Source organism: Sebastes umbrosus, chromosome 10 (genome assembly GCF_015220745.1).
Source record: "Sebastes umbrosus isolate fSebUmb1 chromosome 10, fSebUmb1.pri, whole genome shotgun sequence".
Lineage (NCBI taxonomy): Eukaryota > Metazoa > Chordata > Actinopteri > Perciformes > Sebastidae > Sebastes > Sebastes umbrosus.
This window is the reverse complement of record NC_051278.1, coordinates 9231688-9259113: the sequence shown is the minus strand read 5'-3', so window position 1 is coordinate 9259113 and position 27426 is coordinate 9231688. Positions and strand designations below refer to the sequence as shown.

General features: G+C 40.3%; 1 protein-coding gene across 12 annotated transcripts in view; it reads left to right on the top strand.

Annotated features, from left to right (window-relative positions):
* LOC119495401 (regulating synaptic membrane exocytosis protein 1-like) overlaps positions 1-27426 on the top strand; it is a 103359-nt gene that overhangs the window by 3164 nt on the left and 72769 nt on the right. For all 12 annotated transcript variants that reach the window (XM_037781803.1, XM_037781807.1, XM_037781806.1 and 9 more), the window contains exon 2: positions 4452-4526. In XM_037781803.1, the coding sequence (XP_037637731.1) occupies positions 4452-4526 (75 nt within the window). The remainder of the gene's footprint in view (positions 1-4451; positions 4527-27426) is intronic.

Genomic DNA, 27426 nt, shown 5'->3' with positions numbered 1-27426 from the left:
ATAAATGGAAAGTACAGGACTATAGTACAGTAAAGCTCCTCCCTACAGCAATATAACAAAGCATCAATGGTCAACATTCCCTCACTGTATTATAAATAGGGCTGTCGATCGATTAAAGTATTTCATCGCAATTATTTGCATATTTATTAAAGGGAGATTTGTCAAGTATTTAATACTCGTATTTTTGGGGGATTTTATTCCACTCCTCCCCACCTGTGTAGAGAAATGTGCTTCTCCCTACTTTACTTTTCAGGTTAGATACACTATAGCCCTCGTATTCAGGCCATGAGAGTCCCGACCATTCTGAAAATACCCAATAAAATAATTTGGACATAGACCTTGTAAAATCTTGAAGACCATAATACGTTTTTAACTGTTGAATTCTACCTTCAGACGGAGAGCCAATTCAACTCTTTAAAATGGTTTGGGCTAATATGCGTTCTTGGACTGAGACGAAGGACGACCCTCATTAGTTTGTTCTGAGCTTTTTGAAGCTCATCTATTGTTCTTTTAGTTGTACCAAGTTATGCAGGTATAATCAGAGTGGCATTGAACTAATGATGTAACTAGTGTCCTCATGGTTTGCTTATCAAGGAACATGGATATTCTTGCCAGATACTTTACTTAAAGACACAGTTCATCCCCAAATCAAAAATACATATTTTTCTCTTACCTGTAGTGCTTTTTATCAATCTAGATTGTTTTGGTGTGAGTGTTGGAAATATCGTCCATTGAGATGTCTGCCTTCTCTCCAATGTAATGGAACTAGGCACTCGGCTTGTGGTGCTCAAAGTGACTAAAAAATACATTTGAAAAACTCAACAGCAATGTCTCTTTCCAGAAGAAAGCGCCTCTTCATGGACGAGAGGCTCGTGACAGCGCGAGATGTAAACATAAATGGCTTCCTCCTCGGCTGAGCTGTTTCCTTAGCCAGCTCAGTGGTGGTGGGTGAGCTAGCAGTATCGGTTAGCTTCCTTCTGTGCGGTGATTCGGTTTGCGGGTGTATTTCTTTAGAAATAAAATAGTTCCTAGTATGAAACTGCTCACAACAAGGTTGGTAGATTATCTTGAGTAACCGGGTCAAGATTTCTGGAAAGAGAAATTGCTGTTGAGTTTTTCAAATGTATTGTTTTGCCACTTTGAGCACCACAAGTTCCACCATCTAGTTCCATTACATTTGAGAGATGGCAGACGTCTCTATGGCCTCCAACACTTGCCAACTCACGCTAAAATAATCTAGATTGATAAATAGCACTACAGGTAAGAGGGAAACTTATTTTGATTTTGGAGTGAACTGTGTCTTTAAAGGTGCTAAATTCAATATCCAGAGCATTAATATAGCAGCAAACAACTATTGTCTATGTAAAGATATAGAGGAGTAATGTCTACCTGGGAAGAGAATGAAGTCACTCTCTTTCTGTGTGTGTTGTAGTCTGAGCTTCTCTGTGCTTTGTTGACATCGCCGGGCTGGCCGTGTGTGCTTTTAGTGCATGTGACTGTTGTGGTGCCCCACTAGCTAGCTCATGGCTGCTGCTCCGCACTGCGACGACGGGTGGCGTTGCGGAAGCGTAGCACCCACCCTCAGGTTAACACTGTTATCTCTGTCAGCACTTTCGCCGTTGTTTGCACTGTTTAGCATTGTTAGCACCGTTAGCTGCAAGCTATAGCTCGCTGTCGCCATGTTGAGAGCCATTTAGAGGCAATAGAAATGCTTCCAATCCCGTATTTAGCACCTTTAATGTCAGTATAAGCCTTACTCTCTGGAAGTAATTGATCACTTATTATCATTTCACAGAGAGCTAGTTTATGTCTGTGCTCTCACCTTGAAAGTAGAAACATGTGCTGGACTTGTCTCAGCCCTAAGTGAATACACAGGAAACACACACACATACATGTATATTCATTGTAAAAGTTCAAGTAGATGAAAAACATTTTGCGTAGGTGTGTGGTGTTTATGCTTCTGTTGCTGTAAGTTGCTTGCATCTGTTTTTTCTTGACTAGATGAGTAAGATGTGCTATATACAGTAGGTTAATTGCAACGCATTGTACTCTCTACTTTAGATAGAGCTGATTTACCTACAATGCATAATATTAATTCAACAATAACTATATTGTTATCTGATATCTAAAAAAAAGTAAGATATTAGTATGTGTAATAGTTTCCGGAGAGCTGTGAAACATCTCTGAAGTTCAAACTAAACAACTTAAAGTCAGGCTTTTTCTTATATTCAAGAGTGGAATCTGACCTTAAAGGACCATAAGGATGTTTTAGCCCATTAACTTATTGGGGATGCAAAAAATCCAACTTTTTCCTCTTGATACTGTTTCCGATACCTCTTTGTAGGGAATCTGCCGATACAGAATATGAGTCCAATACCGGTGCTCTCTGTTTCCACAAATTACATTACGTGCTTGTGTGGTCTTCATTGAGATCCTTGTTATGTAAGGTAGCACGAAGCCAGGGATTGGTCGAACACTTAAAATTAATCGACAGCCTGTTGGGAATGAATAATAGTTGGTGACGGAAACACAGAATTTTTATAACAACATTGACATTTTTTTTTTTATTTAATATGAATCAGTTTAATGAGGTCAGTGTTGGTGCTGATAGCAGTCTGTAGGATTAAACCACTTCATCCATTTTATTTAAAAATCACATAGATTTTACATCACAGCTAATCATTTTGTAAACCATGCTGCAGTATTTTAGAAATTTGAAGGCATTTTTCCTACAATTTCATATATATTTTGGCTTCCATACATTTTCATACAAAATGAAAATCTATTAGCAAACTTTTTAAAGTTGCTGGAATAAGTGTAAATCTGCACGTATTTTTCTAACAGTGCAGACTTTTCAAATCAAATCAATTTGCACTTTAAACTTGTAATGTTGCTATAATAATGTAATGTCACTGACAAAAACAAACAAAACAGAGACGTTCACTGTGATGGATTTCACGACTCAAGACTCAAGTCTGATAATTGATTTTAATGCCATATTGAAGTAAATGGAAACCAATGGACACCTGAAATGTTCAATACATCCAGAAATAAAAAAATGTGTAGCATACATTTGAAAATGTCAGCTAAAACTTGCAAACACACTGGTCCTTTAGACACAAAACTCCAGTAATAGCCGAAACTTAAACTTAATTTAAAGATGACATCCCTTGTGAAAAAGTAGCATTATAAGTCCCTTTTAAAAAGTAATGCAGTATACTTTACCAGTGTAATCGGAGGATGGCACATCTACTTCAATCACTACTTATTTTAAACAGCCAGTGGATGGAACAAAGAGATATCACCATAATGAGAGGGGTACCCACAGTGTTGACGATAAAAAGACATGTCTGTTTTAGACAGCGTGGGCGTTGGCGGGGATTTCGCTCTTGAGTTTCCTCTGTGATCTGACTGATCAGAGCCCACTGTTCATGTTTAAGGATGAGATGGTTTCGAATCACACCGTGAATGTGTCAGTGGACATATTGAAAGAATGTCATTATCTGTCATTGACGACCTAAACGTATCTTCGACACTGCAGTGACAGTCTAAGTGAGCAGTTCAGGTTGTATTTGGAGCTTTTTTTGGTTTGGTTTCTGTTGGTTGAGTGAGTGCAATGTCATTCGAACTCAGGTGACACAAAATAGCTGTACAGTTCATTAGGAGTGAGAACATAATCAGGACCAACTATAGAGCCTCAAAACACAAAGGTTTATGCAGCCTGTTCTCATTCCCACGGCGTCAAATACCGACGCTTTATCATGGCCTTGTGCGTTCGATACCGACGCACAAGGCACCCTTTAGCGTCGTTGGTATAAGATGCACCGGGCGTTCCATTAACTACAATGTAAACCCATCTGTGGCATTATTAAACGCTCAGGGAAGTGCTGTTTTGATGTAGTTTAAAGAGCAAAAAGATGGGAGGGAGGAGAGATGGATGGGTCCAACAAACACAAGGCTTTCATCCAGGAGACCGCTCTTCGTGTCCTGTGCGTTAAATTTCACTTTCACGTTACAATCAGCTGCTCGTTTGTGTCTCGTGTTCACAACGTTCAGTGTCATTTGTCATTTTACTGTACAAATGTAGTAGTTTAAGCCCAACCACGTTGTTTTTTCTTAAACCTAACTTAGTGGTTTTGTTGCCTAAACATACGCAGGTGTTTTTGTTTGATTCAAAACATTTAGCACTTGTTTACTGCGACCGAAAAGTGGCGCCGAGGGGTTTGACAAAGCGTCAGTATATGACGAGTTGGGAACGTGTTGGTTTATGAGGCAAATATTGACATTTGAAAGCTAGCAGTTACTCATAGGAAAGCTTAGCGTAACAAAATGAACTCAGGGCTAACTGCAGTCTGGACTGATGCTCGTATTTATAGTTATTTTAATTTATGTGAACGTAAGAGAGGCAGAAAGGCACATTGTTAACATTTTCCTACCTCCGTGTGTTTCAGAGAAGAGAAGCCTATCCAAGCCAGAACGGTGAACCTGGTTGGGCAGAAGAAACCTCCGCAGCAAAATGACGTCCGGTGAGTGGCAGCAGTTGTTTTTCAACCACCAGCTCTATATCACCTGGTCGAATTTAAAGGGGACATATCGTGCTCATTTTCAGGTTCATACACATACACATTATTTTTCTCATACTGTCTGTCTGAATACACCTGTATTCAGCCTCTGTCTGAAACGCTCCGTTTCAGCGACTGTCTCTTTAAGAAAAGCCCAGTCTGCTCTGATTGGCTTGTGAGAGTGGGTTGTCTTATTTCACAGTTTGTGGGTTGGTAGGTACTCTAGATTCCCAAATGTATGTGCATAAGCACTGAAAATGTAATATGTCCCCTTTAAAATGAGTTTAAAATGCGTGTTAATGTTTGCTTTTTGCGTCACGTTAACGTCATTTCACCCCAGTGGCCCAGAACAACCTCCAATCAAGAGCTGGCGGTCTGTTCTTTTGCATCACATTCATGTTTTGTTGTGAAATCTCTTTTACACCTTGGATGAGTCAACAGTATAAAAGATAAACTCACGCTCTGGTGACTCAAGCCATTATTATGGAATTTGTATGGCACTCTAAGTTGAATGGCATTGCACAGGCACCTCTTTAGACTTTTTGATTTATATTTAGTGAATACGCCTCAGTTGGTGTCACTGGAAACATGTTTTTAGCAAGCCACCCTCTTCTTTACCTTCTGAGTGAGTTAATATCCCGTTAAAGACACACAAATGTAGTTGCTGCCTGTCATCTATCAGACGTAGTTGTAAAGATGGACATGGTCAGTGTGATAAGTCCAGTCCAGATCCTGTTGAGTCATTAGAGACTAGATAATGCTGTCGTCCTCCTCCGTAGAGTTGGCTTAGGCTGGATTCAGATGCTCTGGGACTGGGTGTCTCACAGTTGGCTCAGCTCTCCTGCCAAGCTGCCCGTCTGGAGGAATGACTCCCATCGTGTGTGTGTGTGTGTGTGTGTGTGTGTGTGACATGTTTCAGTTCAACTCCTTCTTACCTGTATCTGGAATTTCACCTGAGCTTTGGAAAACAGTTGAACAATACATGACCGCTGTGATGTATGATTAGATTGACCAATATAGTATGTAAGAATATGCTATCTCTAGTCAGTCACATTGCTCTCCAAGCTAGATAGCTTGCTGGCTACGGTCACGGATGTGTTGTGGTGTTAGCGAACACCTGTAGCAGTTCAAAATATGTAAATCTTTGGAGGTTGATGTCCAATTTACAAACGAGTGGGCACAGGATATTCAGATCTACAAGCCGAATACCAACTACACAACCATCCGGACAAAGATAAGCTAGATAATGTTATGTTAGCTGAATACTAAGAAAACGTCGGCCAATATTGCGTAATTAATCTACCGGAATCTTGCAAAATGACACCCTTAAAGTCAGCCTACTTTTGTGTCTGACTGTATATACTACAATTTGGCTTTTAAATCTGATTCTCTGTGCAGTGTTTTGTGTTATCTTTTGACAGCTAGCGGATGACACTCTCACCCTTATCCTCCAAAAAATGTCCGACTTGCTGCCGGTCACATCACATTCCCATTCTCTCTATATATATATAGCTTATTCAAGAGACGTCGCTGACTGTTTGTACCGTCGACTCCCGTCTACAAACTGCCTCTTTTTGTGGAGCAGTTTATAATCTGGAAAAGCAGGGTTATATACAAATAGATGGTGAAATGAGCTTTAATAGCTTCCTCTGTTTGACGTGCGAATTAATCGCACCAAAAAAAAACCGCCCCAGGTGTGTAAAGACCTTATAAGCACCTCAAGCTAGCAGCAATAAATGTTTTCATGGCATACCCACAAAAAAATGTTACCAGTAAAGTTGTCTATCCCTGCAATCTTTTCCCCACTTTGCATTAGACTACAATTATAGGCTTTATTATTAGGCAAATAGTGTTGCACAGAAGGAGGATTTATATCTGTCAGGGTCTGTGAGGGTTGGGAAAGTAAGGACCAGTAAGAACCCGGATGGACCCATGCTGAGAATCATGGGTACTGTAGTATTTAATGCTATTTGACATACCAAACAGAAAATTTCTCAGAAACAAAGTTGAAATATGTATTCCAGATGAACATAATAATAACATATCGCTGTAGCGTCATGGAGTAACTGAGGAGACTCCTATGATTTTGACTGACATTGAGGTTTATTGTTAAAAGTACACTTTCATATGCAAATTCACGTTGGGAAATATTCATCTTCAGTGGTGCCAACCTCTTCACTTCTTCCTCTAAACCTGCTAATCCCTTTGCTAGCTTGCCAACTACCATCATACTGAGAATGCAGGTGGTTAGAGGTTAGCTTTCACTGAAACATCGCCTTCCATCTCGTCTCCAATTAGTGGGGATTGGATGCTTGATGGGTTGGTTTATAATGGCTCAGCTCAGTGATTGTCTTTCCTTCTCTGTGTGTGTGTGTGTGTGTGTGTAAAGTCTGGTTATTTGATCAGCGGTTGTTAATACAGACTTGAATTGCAAACTTTATTTCAAACAGACTGTCGTTTTCTCTCTTTGATGTTATATGAGCATCCCCGTCCGTCCCCGCTGGAAATGCAAGTTTCCACGCATTCCTGTTCGCGGTGACCTCTGGAGCCAGTAATGTCTTTTTTTTCCTGCCGCACAATGATCAAAGGATAAAGCTTGTTTATGTTCTCTCTGTGTGCACTGTATGTGTGTGTATATGTGTGTGTGTGTGTGTGTGTGTGTGTTGTTGGATCAGAGAGTGAGGTGGGATTACAGAGTAAGTCAGCTGGAGCACATCTGCTTCTCTGAGGAATCCCACAATATGGCCCCCGTTTATAACATTATACAATCGGAGCCTCTCCGGTCAGTATTCCCCACATTATTCATCAGACGTTACAGTCAGTACTCCTTTTGCAGGGGCCATTGAACCGGGACAGTTGTCTATAAAGTGATTTCAATATAAACCACACCAAATCAGGAAGACTGTTAAGCTCCTTGAAGGACATTTATGACTTGTGATGTTGGGTTTTATAAATATAATTGACTTGACTCCGTTAGCTGCCGGTGTTTCGACCAAAAACAGTATTGTGTTAAAGGGACAGTTTGTAGGATTTAGTGGCATCTAGCGGTGAGGTTGCAGATTGTCCAATGTTAGCTGGAAACGTGCAACCTAATAAACACAATCCACGTTTCTTAAAGGGAAAATTCGCCACCTTTTATGTGGACGTCCAATCAGTGCTGATGGTAAATGTAGTCAATTGAAACAATACATTCCTCAGTGTGTGCTACATTGATCGAGAAAGCTGAGATGTAGCTGCAAAATCTGTTGTTCCAGCGCCGTCATTTGACGTAGTTTACTTGGAGGCAAGGATGAACTACAGGTTAGTGTTTTGGCTTACTCGGATATTCAGACGTATTTATTTGAGCCAGAATATACGGCCAAAGAAATGCAGCGGAGAGAAGCCGAGGCTGTGGCTGCATTAGCCGTGCAAGAGGATATGGCCGGCGGGGACCCTCCGGGCGCAATGCATCCTGGTACTGCCGGCGCAGCTCTGTGAGCAGGAGAACTGAACTTTCTCTGCCAATATAGCACCAAGGAATTAATTTTTTCAATTGACTACATTTACCATCAACACTGATTGGACAGCCACATAAAAGGTGGCGAATATTCCCTTTAATATCAGCATCTCATAATGGAGAACATTGGTCGTTCCTGCATTAATTTCAGTAAGTAAAAAAACATACTAGCTCAGGGAAACCCTGGATGGCAGACTGTTCATTGTGTATTGCTCAAGGCATAATGTTTATTCACAGAATGAGTCTGTCTGTAGGAAATAAAGTGGGCAGGGAAACCTGGCTGCTGATGGTCAGTTCCTGCCAAACGTTTGTCAGGTTGATCAGCTCAGTAGAGACAGAACGGACTTCTGGTGAGCTGTTGATTGAGCTGCTGGCACTCTCAAAGCTCTGTAAGAGAAAATGTCTTGGTCTAAACTTGACCACTGCTCTGAGTTCATCTCTTGGGAGTTTTAAACTTTTAATAACCCCAGGAGTTGTAGATGTTTCTGAGTCTGTAGAGGAACATGTAATCCTTCAGTATATGCAAGGCTTTCAAATGATAATATCACTAAATTACAATGTGTGTTATTAATGATGACTGAATGCATTTTAATTAGAATTTTCCCATTAAATGCCCCATGTTTATTAGTCATTTGCACACTTGCATGTTCTCTTGAAAGTTATTTTGCATACCAGTGTTACATGGAGTTTAACTCATTTAACCTCAAAAAGGACTGGGCAATATGACAAAATATATCGTCAAAATGATATAAAAATGTCTTTCATATATATTTTTCTATATTGTTTCTATCACAATATGGACTAGGCCTATATTTTTTTTTTCTCTATAATTTCTGTGCTTGCAATTTTGCACTCAAGTTCTTAAAATGAGAAAGTACTCTTCATTTGTCAATGAAATTCACACAGGAGTCTTCAAAAATAGGCTTTACCATGTGAATATATATATATAAATATATATTTCTGTTGACAGTTTTAAAACACAGCTCAAAACTCAAAACTTATTTTTATGATCTTGCTTTTGATTAATTTTTTAACCTTTTTTATAACATAATTTTATGCATTTTATTGTTTTATTGGTCTTATTTATTGGTACATTTTGCTCCTGATGAACTCTGTCTTTCACACCTGTGTTGTTGTTTCTATTTATTTTATGTTACTTTTCTTGTAAGCCACTTTGAGCTGCATTTTATGTATGAAAGGTGCTGTATAAATAAAGTTTATAAAAATAAAAATAAAAAAATAAATAAAAATAAAATAAAAATGATAAAAATATTGCGATAGAATATTTTGTCTATATCGCCCAGCCCTAATCCCAATCCGCTCCAATGGGTTCTTCCTCGGCCCACGCTACACCCTTCCACCAGGTTTAATGAAAATTGGGCCAGTAATTTTTCCATAATCTTGCTGACAAACGGACAAACAAACCAAAAACAAAACCTCCTTGGCCGAGGGAATAATAATAGACCTGTTAACAAATTATACTGTATGTAACAAATATTGTGGTCACAGAATATGACTGAGATGAAATGGGTTAATAAACGTTTCTTCAGTTTTACTGCCTTTTTCACCGTGACAGCACAGACTGCTCAGATCAGTGCCGTCACTTTTTCATGCATAACGATCTGGTCCTCGCTCCACCCCTGTCTTTACAGTAAACCCCATGCTTCTGTAAAGGCAACATGTATGTGCTGCAGTGTAAAGGTGTTTACACTTCACATCACTAAATGTGATTGGCCAGGTGTCCCCTGATGGCAGGGTACCATGGCGATGGCCCAGCAGCCCCGTAGTAACCTCATTGACCCCTGGGATTGGCGAGGAGTCACTTCCTCACTTCCTTCAGGGATTGGCTGTTATCCTGGTCTTCCCATGAGTCTCTGCTCCGGCGGGGACCGGGGAGGGACTTGACTCACTCTCACTTACATTTCTGTATGCTTGAGAGACTTCCATCTTTACTGGATAGGACACATTTCTTTTTTTTTTTGCTTATAACTGAATCTTTTGCGCAGTCTGTAGGAAGGAATGAGGATTTTCTGACTTGCTGGTGTGAATCAAACGTTTCATGATCACACAGTGTAGAGTATACACGTGGAGGTTTTACACATTTATGATGTTTATGTTCAACTTGGGTCTTATTTTTGAAAAACTACTTCCAGTAGTATTAATAACATTGTACGATTTGGGAACATGGCAATATTGTGTGCAAACATGAGCAGTCAGACGACCATTCAGATTTTAAGCAAACCTTCAGGACTAAATTTATTTGGAAGAGAAAACAAAGGTGAACGCTAACATTAAAGGTGCTCTATATGATATCCAGAGCATTAATATAGCAGCAAACAACTATTTGCTGTGTAAAGATATAGAGTAGTAATGTCTACCTGAGCAGAGAATGAAATTGCTCTCATTCTGTGTGTTATAATCAGAGCTTCCCTGTGCTTTGTTGACATATCCCAGCCAGCCGCACGTGCCTGTTAGTGCATGTTCCTGCATGTGAGCGTGCCCCACTGGCTCGCTCATGGCCGCTGCTCTGCAACACGCTCATATTGCGTTTACGCTCTTAACGCCGTCCCGATTGACGCCGCCGTTGCAGAAGCGTAGCACCTACCTTCTGGTTCCCCCTCAGGTTAACACTGTTAACTCTGTCAGCACTGTGGCTGTTGTTTTCACTGTTAGCACGTTAGCTGTAAGCCATGTTGAGAGCTGGGCGGAACACCTTTAACACCCAAACTTACAGTTTAGGGTTTAGTAAGATTGAAATGAACTAGTTCTTCTGATGTGTTTTCAAACCATGTCTAAACGCAAAAATAGTTTATATGTTTTTATACCGTGATTGTCGGATTGTTCTGATGTTCTGTTGATTTGTTTCAGAAAGTTGCAAAAATCGAATCGAATGCAGCCCAGTTCCAGTTCTGCTGTTGGAAATAGGGAACACACACGCTGTTAAACTTTGAAGCATACTGGGGCCTTTACAAACGGACATCCTGGTTTAACTCTGAACTACAGAATATGCCGTAGAAGTTTGTGCAAACACTGTATGTACTCTGTATTTCAGGTGCGCTGACTTCAGTTTACAAAAGTAGTTTATACGCTCACTAAACTACTCGGGATCGGCTGATACCCAAAGCCCAGGTATCGCTATCGGAACTGAAAAGGTCGGATCGGTGCATCTCCGTCCTCCAGTCCGCATTTTAAAGTGTGGGCTAGATACTGAACCCCGAATTGCTCCTGAAAGCTGTGCCATCGGTGTGTGAATGGGTGCATGCTGACATGTAGTGTAAAGCCCTTTGAGTGGTTGGAAGACTAGAAAGGCGTTATATAAATGCAAGTCCATTTACCATTTATCATGTTTCCATGCTCTCAGATCTCAGCAATTACTTTGATGACTACACTTTTATCATAACAACAGCAACACATAACTGGCCGAGGTTCAGCTGCCCAATTCTGCATTTTGGTTTATGTGGAAAACGTAATCCAGTGATTGGCACATAATAAAAGCCCGCTATGCTATCATGTTCACTGACCAGTTGTAAACGTACAGTTTTATGATTTGAAACCATCCATACAGCGACACCAGCCAAAGGTGACCTTGTTTTCTACCCCGGTGAGCACCTTATGGACGGCTGCAGTATGGACAAACATACCAGTTGGGATTAAAAGAGAAATAGAACTATTTCTTGACATGAAGATACCGATATATATCACATTGGATGTCATTTTTTTAAAGAGTGTGTGTGTGTGTGTGTGTGTGTGTGTGGAGGGGGTGGCTCGGTCCCCCTCAGACCGAGCTCTGTATATGTGTGAGTACATGGCAAAGTGTGAAGCTGCACTACGTGTGATTGTTTGTGTCGAGGAGTATGTATACATGCCGTGTGTCTGTGTGGATACATGCTGTGTATATGTGTGTTTGTGCTGCCTGGCTGTGTATGGTGTTGCCAGGCCATATGGAGCGCTGTCTGGGGAGCACACTACCCACTTAGCTCGGCTGTTGGCTCTGGTGCTCTCTCCATCTGGCCCTCCTCTCTCTCTCTCTCATCCCGCCCTCCATCACACCCTCTCTCTCTCTTTCTCCTTATCTTTATCTTTTGTTCTAGCTATCTTTAATCTTTTATTTCTAAGAGCTTGGTCTTTTCTTTCCTTTCTCTAAGTCTTCAGTGTTCTACACACTTTATCTCATCTTCAACATGATCCAAAAATAGTCTTCCTCGGGTATTTGTCCAACTACAAGTGCAGGTTTGCATGTTAGTGTGTGCACTAGGGCTGCAACTAACGATTATTTTCATTGCTGATTATTTTCATGTTTAATCGAATAGTTGTTTGGTCTATAAAATATCAGAAAATGGTGAAAAATATAGACCAGTGTTTCCCAAAGCCCAAGATGGTATCCTCAAAAGAAGATATTCAGTTTACTGTCATAGAGGAGAAAAGAAAACAGAAAATATTCACATTTAAGAAGCTGGAATCAGAGATTTTTGACTTTATTTTTCTTAAAAAATGTAAAAATATCAAAATAGTTGGCGATTAATTTAATAGTTGACAACTAATCAATAAATCTATTAATTGTTGCTGCTCTAGTGTAAACTCCAGTAAGTAATAAGGTGTGTGTGACAAAGCTAAGTGTGTTCTTAAGCACTCTTCTTCTCACACTTTGTTTTTATTTGGTGGTAAATGCTGTTGTATTATATGGGAATAAGATTGACTGGATTATATTTTCCAGAAGGATTAAACATTACATTCCCCTTATTAATTAAAAATAAAACACCACTAATTTATGAGGGAAATGTCTTGGTTGCTGGAAAAAAATTGATAAATAATGCCCGATAATGACTGATATATTTGACTTCAGGACATCTCTGACTACATACATGCTGAAAATCAAACATTCTTATTGTATTAAGTTAGATATTTTCCAAAGTAAAAGTCCCTAGAAGTGTATGGTTCAACTTTTTAACATGGTCGTGTGTTAAAAAAGTGAACAAAATTGCAATACATCGTAATATCAAATCGCAATACTTGTAGAATCGCAATACTTAAAAATCGCAATATATATCGAATCGGTACCCAAGTATCATGATAGTATCAAATCGAGAGATCAGTGTATCGTCCCACAGCTACTGTGCTCAGGTGAGAGTGGTGCTGAGGTTCAGAGCTCGACCAACACCGTCTGAGCTGGTGAACGCCCTACTACGGGCCCCAGACTGCTGCCGGTCCATTTATTCAAAGGGCAGGTTGGGATCCTGGCGCCAATAATCGATGAAATGACCGGTGGGGGGTCTGTTGTTGTCGGCTCATTGACAACAACTGGTAACAGAGTACATGTTTCGACCAACCTCCCTAATGCACCTCAGCCTTCCCAGCTAAGATGCCGGGTGTCCACAGGTCCTGGAAAAGTCCCAAAAAGTCTTTAATAGTATTAAGCTAATTATATCTCTGGCATCATTATTTATACAATTTGAAGCAGTGTTTAAAAGGCATCACGCATGCGGCAGCACATGGTGTGCTCATTAACATTTACCTGAAGTGCATTGGGATCAATTATAAGGGGATTATGATCACTATGAGCTGGCGATGGTGAGCCTCATACTGTAGGGCAAACATCAATAAAACACGAGGAGAAGCACTACGTTCTGCCTCGAGAAGCTCTGATACATCAACTATAAACATTACGAAACTATGACGTAATTAGTACAGAAATGTCAAAGATATGTCTGTATAGATTTGAAGGAGTCATTATAACAAAAAGACAACGATTCTTAGTTTCAGTTCCCGAAGTTTTACATGCTATTCTTTTAAGGTGGAATATTCGCAATTTGCGGAATACTCCAAAAAACACAGCGTCCGTATTCGCGAGCTGAAAATCCGCTTTGTATTTAGTCTGAACACACTTTAAGCCTACATCTAAAAATAGCCTGAATAAATTAACACCAATTCAGCCTGGTTTTGTTTATTCTTTGGTTGAACATTGGATCATAAGCAGGGTTACTGTTTGTGACAAAAAAGAGATCCTTTTTACTTGTCGTACGTCGTGTCTTAATTGAATATACTTCTTTGGGCTTTCACTGTTTTCTCATTTGAGTGAAGTATATCCAGAGAAGGAGGAGGAAGGGGGAGGTGGGAAGAGTAGAGGAGGGAATGAGGAGGAAGGAGAAAAGTATAAAGGAGAGAGTTGGTTTCGGTGAGCTTCAGTTAGAAGCATCTCATCTACTCATACTGCATTAAATCACACCTGTCAGTTTTGGCATGAATCACCACTTCTCTTCTCTGTTAGGATTTCCCAAAACCCCAATCTGTTCTTCTTAAGTATGTTTTATAAATAAAACTTTCAGTCCCAATGCTTTAAAAAAAAGAAAAGACTATAGTACTGGAGACAAATTAGTGCAATCGCTGATAGCAGACAAGATTAATACGTGTCTCTCTTCTCCAGTACGTTGTAAATATCAAAAAGCATAAGGGAATAGGAGAGAGTGTGATATAAGAAAAGGATGGGAGGATAGAGGGAGGGAGGGAGGGATGGAGGGAGTGGGGGAGGTGAGAGTACATCCGAGCAGCTCAGCATGGTGAGTTCTCTGACGGAAGTGAGGGAGGGGAAGGGACGGAGGAGGAACAACAGAGCTTGGCACAGAGAGAGAAAACTAGAGGGCGAGAGATTCTCCATGTCCCCGCTGCCATATGGTGAGCAGCCAGGCCGCAGCACACAGCACATATATGCACTGAAAGGGCTAATTATACTGCAGGGAAAAATCATATCGATCATGTTTTTCATGAAAAGATATCGCTTTCTATTTTAAGCAGAAGCAACATTTGAACGAGAATATTTTTTATTTTGCATGTAGAAATAGTTTAATTTAATAAAATACGTATTTAAAACAATCATATCATGCAACTTACAACACCAAAGACAAAATAAGGCCCATGCTAAATTCATAAAGAGCCAGAACAGAGCAAAAAGGAGAGTGAATATTGGACTTACATTCATCAGAAACACGACTCCAAATAAATGCTAACGTTGCTCTGTGACTGCTGGATGTGTAAAAAGGTAACTGTTTGCAAACACATCAACTTAAAAGGTGATAATATGTCAGTGTTTTGTTTACAGCTTGTTATCAGTGCCCCTAAGTGGACACAAAAATCAATTAATGCAGGTGTTGGAGAAGAGGTCAAATTCTATGTACCTGTATGTAAGTGACCATTGAGTTTAAGTTGAATTAGATTTGATTGTTAGTACTTAAGGCAATACAGTATGTATACTCTATGCATGAGTTAAAATCTAGTTTTTAAGCCTTTATTATTTCAGTATATATTGTGCTTAAAGGAACAGTTTGTAACATTTTGGGGGATCTAATAGTAGAAATGGAATATTAGCTTAGAATAAGTCCTTCATATCTACATAGGGAGCGGGTTCTCTTCACGGAGTCCACCATGTTGCTCCGCCGTGTTTCTACAGTAGCCAAGAACGGACAAACCAAACACCGGCTCTAGAGAGAGACTTTCGTGTTTTTACGTTACCTGAAGGCCACCGTAGTTCTCCGACAGACTTGTGAAACTGCGTTAAAGTGAGCTGCAGAGTGCAAAACCGTGTTGCCATCTGCACAATTAATCAAAATGTTATCTAAATCGCAATATGGCTTGTACTGCCATTTTTGAAATCACAGGAGGCGCAATATTTATGAAAGGTGAAACGTATGTCAAAATACCATTTTAAATTAAATATTGTGGTGCTGCAGAGATGTCCTGACCTACACACATCATACACATCATACCTATACACAGTACACATCATATTCTACAGACTTAAGAAAACCTCTCTGTTTGGTACAGATCCCTGCAAAAATCACACCATGTTTTTCAATGAAAATGAGAATAATGATGTAAAAATGATTGTATCCCAATTACAATATCAGTCAAAATAATCACTATTAGATATGTTTTACAAATAGTTCCGTTCTATATAATAGCCTGGGTTTGGTAAATTGTAGTTCAATGACAAAATCTAAAATGTTTGTAATATGACAGTGTCCTGAAAGTCATTCTTCCAAAACAAACAAAATACGTCTATGAAATAGTCATTCTGACTTCACCCAGCAAGACTAAAGGTGTCCTAATGCATATTTTATGAAAATACAACTTACGGTATCATGATGTTAATAACTCAAAATAAATACAAAATATATTTTAAGTTCAGAATGAAACCATTTTTATCACCTGTGGTGCTTTAAAAGTCCGTATTTTTATATGAGTTTCACGTCAGTTTGATGCAACCCAGCACAATATATACGGCCAGTTTCATAATCCCCAGATTTCTATCAGCCTGTAAAGGTGATAAATGTAATGGAAATTCTTTCAGTATTCCAAGATGAGTCCTAATGAACGTTGAAATCAAGATCCCAAACAGATGAAATGTCTTTGTTGTATTTTATTCTTGCAAGAAGAGGCACTGGTTATACAGAGTCACACAAAGTCTGCAGAAGAGTGCGCCCCAGCAGATTATTACAATGTGACTATATAGAAATCTACAACAGGGAGGTGAGAAAAGGAGTTGTTTTGCACAGATAAAGAGTTGTTTTACCCAAACAGTGTCCCAGTAAAAGTCAACACTCAGTACTTTCCCACTACATGAGACGAAGATAACACAGACAGTAACTTTCCACTGTTGCATAAAGAGACATCAGTACATACACTGTAATTTTCCATTACATAAACTATTTTCTGCAAATAATACAGTGTTAAAGTGAGTGTAGGTGGATCTCCTTTGCATGCAAACAAATTCCTTTTCTGTATGCACACACACACACACACACACACACACACACAAACAAACACACACACGCACACACACACACACACGGTTGCTGCAAACCGGAAACCCATTTCTAATTCTGGCGTGCATTTTACCTTCCATTCAATTTCACAAATAGCATGAGAGGGAGGAAACTTTTTAATACTCGTCTATTATAGGACACAGAATGAGCTCCAATCAATCTTGTAGATGACTCCGTGTGTGTGTGTGTGCGTGTGTGTGGGGACTAGATTAAAAGACAGGAGTGGGGAGGTAGAGACGATGCTGAGAGGGAGACGGTTTGAGAGAGAATGAAACTTTTGAAGGTCTTTACTTAAACATCTCACAACAGCACCGAGTAACAAACTTTAAAAATAAGTGTTGGACAGCAAATGAGAACGAGACGGAGCGCTTAATTTCTAAATGGCTGCGAGGTGATTCTCTCTGACACTGACTCATTGTTATTTGATTCATGTCTGCCTGCGTTTTGAATATCGATCCAGGAACTGGAGGAGTGACTCATACTCGGCCATAGAGGCCTGAGTCACTACAGGAAAAGAGTCTGGCTCCCGATCCCGTCCCGATGTTACTCTGCTTTATGAAAGCCCAGGACCGGGGGAAGGCCGAGCCAACGGTTGGCTCAGCCGCAGTAATGATGCTCAAGGACTGAAGGACTCAGCTATTTTATCTGCCGTATTTTTAGACACATCTACTGTGTGTCAAGCAGGGGGGTCTTAAACTTGTTGGAGTTGTTTAAGTGGAACTTTAAGCTTTGATTGAGGATTCAGGCTCTGGGAGAGAGCGGTCCAAAACCATTTTGGGAAGCAATTGCGGAAATTGGAGGGAAGCTTTTGCCTGCAGAAATAACTGGGAGCTCATTAGTGGTTAGAATGAGTGGAGCACACAATGGTGATTTTTGGTTCAAACTTGAGAATATCGTCATTAAAAATGAATATTTTGCTGAGTATTGGTTAGTTGAAAGTGGGCAGAGAGGAGCATCCATTGAGATGCCGATTCAGGAAATGTGAGGATGATAAGGCATGGTGGTAAAGCCGTTTCTCACCAGTGCAATACAAATATGCGTTGCGAGAATATTGAATATCTGTGTGCAAATTTTCTGCATCGAGATAAAGAATGTCTAAGGGGCTAACGTTAACTACACAATACATAAACTAATCGGACCCCAAATTTGATGCTAACGTTAGCTGTTGTGGCTAGCCCCGTTCCGTGACCAACATATAACATTAGCAAGTTCATATCGTCTACATTACCATCTTCATCGTATCCCTACGGCTGGACGATCTCGAGCCATATATTGTCCTTTATTTGGTTGTTGAGGTTGTCGTGTTTGTCGTACATTATTGGGTGTTGAGAAGGGGACGGTCCATTGTTATTCCGAAACACCAATAGTCCAAAAAAATGTCCCATTGGACCGAAAAAAGCCCATTTGTCCGTCAGTCCGTTACCCCGAAAACAAACGCCCATTGCTCTGGAAAAACAAACTCTTCATGCAACAAACATGGAGAAGGACTGCGATCAGTTGGAACAAAGCATTTCATTGGTAAAACATAGATTTCCGCAGGCGGAAATCCGCTGAAATCGGGGTCCGTCCGAATATATTTTCCACGCAGGGATGTGCAAGCATTCATAAAAAACCCACAAAATAATTTTTTTTTATTTCCGTGTGAATTTTTTCAGACAAAATCTGTGCTTGATGTGAAATAGCTTTTATTCTGTATTTTTCTTATTGTCAGCAAATCCCATAAAAAAAAAAACAGAACCACCAATATCTAAAAAAAATCATAGAAAGAAAGAAAAAACAAAGTATTTTCCTGGGATTTGTAGTTTTTAGCAAACACTACACTCAGCTGTGGATTAATACACATTTGGTGTGCTAGTGGCTCTCAGGTGCCCCAGAGGTGGTAATTTAATGAATTAATGGTTTGTTTGGTAATGATAAGCACAATATAAACTCATTTTTACCATCATCTTATGTCTTATTTTAATACCTTTATGCTTTTCAGTGGATATTGCACTGCAAACAAGGGGCTGATTACCAGTTTACCTGATGGGTACTTCGGGGACCACAACTCATGTTTATTTACCCTGGAGCCCATCGGTAGATTAATTTGGCCCTGGCTAATATTTATGGCAGCAGGACGGCGTATGTGTGATTATCTCAAAATAAACTACAGCGTGTGTGTGTGTGTTTGTTCATGGTAATAAAGGTACATGTCACCCAGGGCAATGCTGTACTTCATTTATGTGTTTTTAATAGTTTTATTAGCACAGAGGAATAAGATAGAACAGGATTCGACTACACAGACAGACAACACTTAGATTGTTGGTTTTGGTCTTTTCATGGGATTTGTTATCAAGGATAAAGATAACACCAGCATTATCCCTCAAGGAGCCCTGTGTGTGTGTTTGTATGTCAGTTTCTGCACAGTACATGGATGATGGGGTCAGGGGAGGCTCACAGGTTGATTAAAGGGCTAACACACACACACACACACACACACACACACACACACACACACACACACATGATCAGGAGACCAGGTAAAAAGGTCAGTGACCTATATGAACACCTTTTCAAAGCCTCCATCAAACTGTAATCATCACTGAAATAGAAGGAAGAATTTATATACTACAACCACTATAGGACTGCTATTGCTTTTGCTTTACAGTGACATTTTCATTCAGGATTAAATTCGTAGACTCTTAAGTTTTGGCTGCACAAAACTCAAAGTTAAAGGGTTAAGTTAGGGGTAAAATGCCAACAAGGGACATCCCTGCAAGAAAGATGTGTTAAGACGTTAGTCCTTGCCTGTCCAGCTTTGAGTTACGGTTCATTGTAGCTTCCGTCACAGTGCTGTATGGTTAGACCAGAAGCTCCTCCCTGCCTCTCCACCCCCTCGACTCCTCTAACCTCCGTCCTTTCTTACCCCTTTCATGCATCGTATTTGCTCTTCCTGCTCTCCAACCTTCTTAGTGTGACTAAAGCCTGATATATAGTTATTATAGTTACTTATACCTCTGTCTGTCATAGCGTTGTCCAAAATCTATTAAAAGCACATCAATGAGCCACACTACACAGGGTGACATGTTCCTTTATTACCAAGAACCATAGACTAGAAGTGGATGTAGTCACAGTGACGTCACCCATTGGTTTGTGGACTGCCGTTTTGAAGCCTCGAGTTTGACCTTTTGGCTGTCGCCATGTTGTGTTTTTGCAACCAGAAGTGACACGAGAGGCTGGAGCTAAGTACAACTGAACTGCTGATTAAGACGTTTTCAGGCGACCAAAAATGTTATAGTTAACGTTCCTAAACTGAAAACACACTGTGAAAAAGTTGTAAGACGAAAACACGGTCAACTCCCAGACCGGACAACGCCGCGGTAGCAACCTGTCAATCACAAGGTAGCCACGCCCTAAAGCATCCTCTGCTTTATGGTCTATTTGACTCTAAATGGGACCATAATTTACTAAATGAACATCATGCTGTATTGAAGAAAACTTGAAACTAGAGATTGAGACCATAAACTCATGATTACAATGTTTACTGAGGTAATAAATCAAGAGAGAAGTAGGCTCATTTTCTCATAGACTTCTATACAATCAGACTTCTTTTTGCAACCAGAGGAGTCGCCCCCTGCTGGCTGTTAGAAAGAATGCAAGTTTAAGTCACTTCCTCATTGGCTTCACTTCTCAGACACAGAGGTAGCCCATTGTCAAGAACACACAAACTGTATTTTATTTCGACTCAGTGCTGCTGCCGGAAATACGCACTAGAGTAGAGCACCACATGTTTATTAATCCGCAGCAGAAAGTAGTCCCCAACAAATGCACTATTTCCTCCTGTTTCAGCAACATTTGCTAAAAACTACAGTGCCCAGCTGTTTTAGGAAATTACTGAGTTAAAAAAAGAAATTAAACTTGACACGTTGTGACCCATTTTTAAAGATTTATGTCTTTGAACCAATGGGTTGAGCACCATAGATTATTGTTTTGGTCTTTCGTCTTTTCATGGAATTTGTTGACAGTAATAAAAATATAGAATAACGCCAGCCTTCAGTTTTATATCACTTTAATAAAATTGACAAGACCATTTGTAAAGTCAATTAAGAAGTTATTCTAGTGACAGATTTGCTTGCTTTCTTTAAGAAACATAATTTAAGGTAAGTTTAAAGTATACTGGCTTGTTATGATGGATGTCTTTCAGTTCTCGGATGTAGTTTAAATTGCATATTCATAACAATGCTTTACAGTTTGCCTATGCACATCAAAAATGTCTCTCTTGGCAAATAATTTAATCACCATCATCATCAAAAAAAAAAAAAAAAACGTAGCCTATTTTTCCTCTGAAAAGTTGGCAATGTAAAATGTAAACTATAAATGACCACTTTACTCAATGAAATCCCAAAAACAGGTTGATTTACTTTGGAAATTTTCCCACTTTCATTAAGATTTTTTACGTTTCAGTACCAGGCTAAATGAGGGAACCTCTTTTGCAGTGTGTATCTTGTGTATGTAATCCAATTTAATTTACATTCTCATGGACAAAGCCTAGGTTTCTCTCTGTATGTGGAGTCAGAGTGCAGAGCTTGTTAGTGCTGCACAGCTTAGTTAGGAGACACTTTATGTTAATGTTGTATCCTGCTGTGAATCATAGGCCATTTGTTTACAATATGCATGTATGCACCCACATAGACATACACACAGGGTTTATTTTTATATTCACATACATTTAAGAGTAAAGGTATTGTACGTTTTGATGTAAAAGTGGAGTGTGTTTTGAGTTTGAGTGTGTTTGCACAGGAAAAGTGAAGCTTTTATGCTCACTTTGCTTTAACCTTGTGTCTTCCTACATATGAATATGGATATTTCCCTGCATTTTCTTAATGAGCTCGCTCTCTGTTTCTCCGTCACACTGTACATTTCTCTCTGATCTCTCCCTTCTCCCTTTCCCTCCCTTCGCTCTATCCTCCTCCCTATCTCCTTCTCATAATGATCTGGCAACCCCCTCCATACATTTCCCGACACTGTTATTTGATGTGATAAAGATTTTTTTTTTTTTCTCACCTGCAAGAGAAAATTTGATGGCTTGTTGTGGTTGACTGATTTGCGGAGACGTACTTGATGTATTTCCTGCTCCTGTTCTCATTGTATCCTTCTACAGTATGTCTTACTGTAGAAGGATACACAGTATGCCACATCCATTGCAAAAACACACTCACAAAACCACACACAAGGGTAACACACCACATTTGTGTTAGATTGTCCGTTGCCATACCTGGTTTCTGTTCACTGAGGAGAACATAGACACCAGATGATACATATCTACAGTAGATCGTTGCCTCTGGTACGCTACTCAGTTTAGTTATTGTTGAGTGATAGTAGGATAACAGTTAGCATGTGTTGAGGGAATCATTTCACATAAACTTTGGTGAGTGACAGTAGCCTATGCTACCAGACTGTTTAGCATGTGAGTGATCATTTATACTGTATACTTTGTTGAGTGGTATTAGACGCCATGCTAACTGTTTAGCATGTTTTGAAAGAATAATTAGGCTACATATAAACTTTGGTGAGTGACAGTATTTTTCCTGAGAATCAGAGTGCATTTCACAGGTGTTTCTGACCACGAGTAGCCGGACATGGGTGTGTTTTTTTCCTGTCAACCAGAGTGTATTTCACTGGTGTTTATGACCGTGAGTAGCCAGACTTGGGTGTGTTTTATTCCTGTGAACCAGTGTATTTCACCAGTGTTTCTGACCACGAGTAGCCGGACATGGGTGTGTTTTTTTCCTGTCAACCAGAGTGTATTTCACTGGTGTTTATGACCGTGAGTAGCCAGACTTGGGTGTGTTTTATTCCTGTGAACCAGTGTATTTCACCAGTGTTTCTGACCGCAGGTAGACGGACATGGGTGTGTTTTTTCCTGTGTACCAAAGTGTATTTCACTGCTTTTTCTGACCACGAGTAGCCGACTTGGTTGTGTTATTTCATGTGAATCAGAGTGTATTTCACGGTGTTTCTGACCGCAGGTAGACGGACTTGGGTGTGTTTTTTTCCTGAGAACCAGAGTGTATTTTACTGGTGTTTCTGACCAAGAGTAGCCGGATTTGGTTGTGTTATTTCATGTGAATTCAGAGTGTATTTCACCTGTTTTTTGACCACGAGTAGCCATACTTGGGTGTGTTTTATTCCTGTGAACCAGAGTGTATTTCACCCGTTTCTGACCACGAGTAGCCGAACTTGGTTGTGTTATTTCATGTGAACCAGAGTGTATTTCACCGGTGTTTCTGACCACATGTAGCCAGACATGGGTTTGTTTTTTCCTGTGAACCAGAGTGTATTTCACCGCTTTTTCTGACCACGAGTAGCCGACTTGGTTGTGTTATTTCATGTGAATCAGAGTGTATTTCATCGGTGTTTCTGACTGCGAGAAGCCGGACATGGGTGTGTTTTTTTCCTGAGAACCAGAGTGTATTTTACTGGTGTTTCTGACCAAGAGTAGCCGGATTTGGTTGTGTTATTTCATGTGAATTCAGAGTGTATTTCACCTGTTTTTTGACCACGAGTAGCCATACTTGGGTGTGTTTTATTCCTGTGAACCAGAGTGTATTTCACCCGTTTCTGACCACGAGTAGCCGAACTTGGTTGTGTTATTTCATGTGAACCAGAGTGTATTTCACCGGTGTTTCTGACTGCGAGTAACCAGACATGGGTGTGTTTTTTCCGGTCAACCAGAGTGTATTTCACCGATGTTTCTGACCGTGAGTAGCCGGACATGGGTGTGTTTTTTTCCTGTCAACCAGAGTGTATTTCACTGGTGTTTATGACCGTGAGTAGCCAGACTTGGGTGTGTTTTATTCCTGTGAACCAGTGTATTTCACCAGTGTTTCTGACCGCAGGTAGACGGACATGGGTGTGTTTTTTCCTGTGTACCAAAGTGTATTTCACTGCTTTTTCTGACCACGAGTAGCCGACTTGGTTGTGTTATTTCATGTGAATCAGAGTGTATTTCACGGTGTTTCTGACCGCAGGTAGACGGACTTGGGTGTGTTTTTTTCCTGAGAACCAGAGTGTATTTTACTGGTGTTTCTGACCAAGAGTAGCCGGATTTTGTTGTGTTATTTCATGTGAATTCAGAGTGTATTTCACCTGTTTTTTGACCACGAGTAGCCATACTTGGGTGTGTTTTATTCCTGTGAACCAGAGTGTATTTCACCCGTTTCTGACCACGAGTAGCCGAACTTGGTTGTGTTATTTCATGTGAACCAGAGTGTATTTCACCGGTGTTTCTGACTGCGAGTAGCCAGACATGGGTGTGTTTTTTCCGGTCAACCAGAGTGTATTTCACCGATGTTTCTGACCGTGAGTAGCCGGACATGTGTGTGTTTTTTCCTGTGAAGCAGAGTGTATTTCACCGCTATTTCTGACCACGATTAGCCGTACGTCGGTGTGTTTTTTCCTGTGAAGCAGAGTGTATTTCACCCCTCTTACTGACCATGAGTAGCCAGACAAGGGTGTGTTTTTTTCCTGTCAACCAGAGTGTATTTCACTGGTGTTTATGACCGTGAGTAGCCAGACTTGGGTGTGTTTTATTCCTGTGAACCAGTGTATTTCACCAGTGTTTCTGACCGCAGGTAGACGGACATGGGTGTGTTTTTTCCTGTGTACCAAAGTGTATTTCACTGCTTTTTCTGACCACGAGTAGCCGACTTGGTTGTGTTATTTCATGTGAATCAGAGTGTATTTCACGGTGTTTCTGACCGCAGGTAGACGGACTTGGGTGTGTTTTTTTCCTGAGAACCAGAGTGTATTTTACTGGTGTTTCTGACCAAGAGTAGCCGGATTTGGTTGTGTTATTTCATGTGAATTCAGAGTGTATTTCACCTGTTTTTTGACCACGAGTAGCCATACTTGGGTGTGTTTTATTCCTGTGAACCAGAGTGTATTTCACCCGTTTCTGACCACGAGTAGCCGAACTTGGTTGTGTTATTTCATGTGAACCAGAGTGTATTTCACCGGTGTTTCTGACTGCGAGTAGCCAGACATGGGTGTGTTTTTTCCGGTCAACCAGAGTGTATTTCACCGGTGTTTCTGACCGTGAGTAGCCGGACATGTGTGTGTTTTTTCCTGTGAAGCAGAGTGTATTTCACCGCTATTTCTGACCACGATTAGCCGTACTTCGGTGTGTTTTTTCCTGTGAAGCAGAGTGTATTTCACCCCTCTTACTGACCATGAGTAGCCAGACAAGGGTGTGTTTTTTTCCCGTGTATTTAACTGTGTTTCTGACCATGAGTAGCTGAACATGGATGTGTGGAAACGTGCCTAATTCATATCTCTTTTTTTTGCGACATTTCAAAAGTTTGCTTAAAATTAGCTTGACAATTGAAGGGAAACACGGCTAATAAGGACTGAAGTGTAGTAAGGATGAAGGAATGCACTTAGCCCCTCTATGCATTTAATGGTACATCCAGCCAACCTGGATTTATTAAGACTAATACCAACAGAAGCTATTTTGGATTAAAGCCACCTATCATCAACAAAAATGCCTCTGAAATAACAAATAACACCATAATGAAAAACAAAATATATACCCCTCATATTCATAATGAATCTGACAAAAATCACCAGATTCAATTCAGTTGAAAGGCTTCCCATGAACAACCAATGTAGTATTGATCAATAAACATATAATCAATCACACTGAGTCTATTTATCAGCCCCTACTGTATATTGGTACAACTCTATTGGGCTGTGAACGGAGCCAGGGGTTGGGGCAGGCACAGTGAGAGCCATGGATCAGGAAGTAAATCCTGCGGTGCTGCAGCAGCAGGTGACCTCTCCGTGACCTTTGGCTATTGCTTCCCAGGAAGTGCGTGTGTGCACTTAACATCATCAGCGGTGGGTTTGCAATGAGTGTGTGGATGTTGTTTTTGTGCAGAGATTACAAGAGAAGAGATGGTGTGTGCGTGTGTGTGTGTGTGTGTGTGTGTGTGTGTGTGTGTGTGCGTGCATGCGTGCGTGCGTGTGTGTGCGTGTGCGTGTGTGTGTGTGTGGGTAGGTGTTAACATTTCCAGGGGCAGGTATTGTTTCACCCACTGGGTCATGGAGTCTCTGAAGGGTTTTCTTCAGGGTGTATTTAGAGAAACAGCTTGTCCTGTTTCACACAAAGGAGCGATGTCGACTTCTCTATCAATCGACTGGATGTTGGACTTTCTTTTCTCGGGCCTCTACTGCTGGGATTTGTAGTTTTTTTTTTTAACGGCTGGGCTGATGGGGGAGGAAGCTGCACCGCTGACTCCCAGTCTGTGAGTAGTCTGTACTGCAGCCAAAGCAAATTATATGAAATGCTGTCAGATGTCATATCAGGTTAAATGCTCTTTATGGTTTTGAGCAGATTGAATGAGCAGGATGTGGTTTTTAAAGTTGTAGTCCAGCAAATCAGTGTTTTCTTCGATGGAGGTCAAGAGTATTATGTTCCTTTTCTATTTATGTGCATTATGATGGATTGTCAAATGCATATTGGAAGTTATATTTAGCGTCTAAACGGACTCATATGAATAATTTAATCACGTTTGTCATCTTTAAAATGTTTGCATTAGATGTTTTAGATTTGGGCAAACATGTTAAAGGAGCGGTTTAACTTTATGACAGATTATGTAGAATTTGATCGTGACACAATTAAACAACCACAAATAAAACCCTGTCCTCTTCCCCTACCTTGTACACTTTCATTTTCACCTCTCCTCTCCTTTTTATCCATCCTCTCCCCTATTCTTTCCCTCTCATCTCCTTCTGTTTCCTTTCTTCTCCTCCTCTTCTTACCTATACCTTCTACACTTTCCCTATCTCCTCTCCTCTTGTCCTTTTCTCTCCTTTCTTCGCCTCCTCCTCTTTTGGCCCTTCTTCTCTTTCCTTTCACCTCTCCTCTTTTACCATCTCTTCTCCTTTTATTCTATCCTCCCTCTACTTTCTTTTTCTATTCTCCTCTTCTTCCCTCCTTCTCCTCCTCTCTTTCCTGTCCTCTCTTCTCATTTCATTTCCTCTTCTTCTTCTCTCCTCCCTTCTATTTGTTCACTTTCTCTTTCACTTTCTTTTTCCTCTCCTTCTTATCTATCCTCCTCTCAGTTTTTCCCTCTTACCTTCTTTTGTTTCCTTTCTTCTCCTCCTCTTCTTTCTGTCCTTCTTCTCTTTCCTTTCACCTCTCCTCTTTTATCATTTCTTCTCCTTTTAGTCTATCCTCCCTCTCTTCTCCTCTTTCCTCCTCACCTCTCTCCTTTTGTTTCCTGTCCTTTCCTCTCTTCTCATTTCATCACCTTTTCTTCTCTCCTCCCTTCTACTTGTTCACTTCCACCTCTCCTCTTTATCTATCCTCCCCTCCTTTTCTCCTCTCCTCTCCTCTCCTCTCCTCTCCTCTCCTCTCCTCTCCTCTCAGATGCACTTTTTATTAGCATGAATGTAAATGTTAAATTTTTGCCAAAGCTACATTTTACATTATTGAACTATTACATTTTACAAGGAAACAAAATAGACAAATAATCACGAGACAACAGCGACACACTACTGTACTCTACGA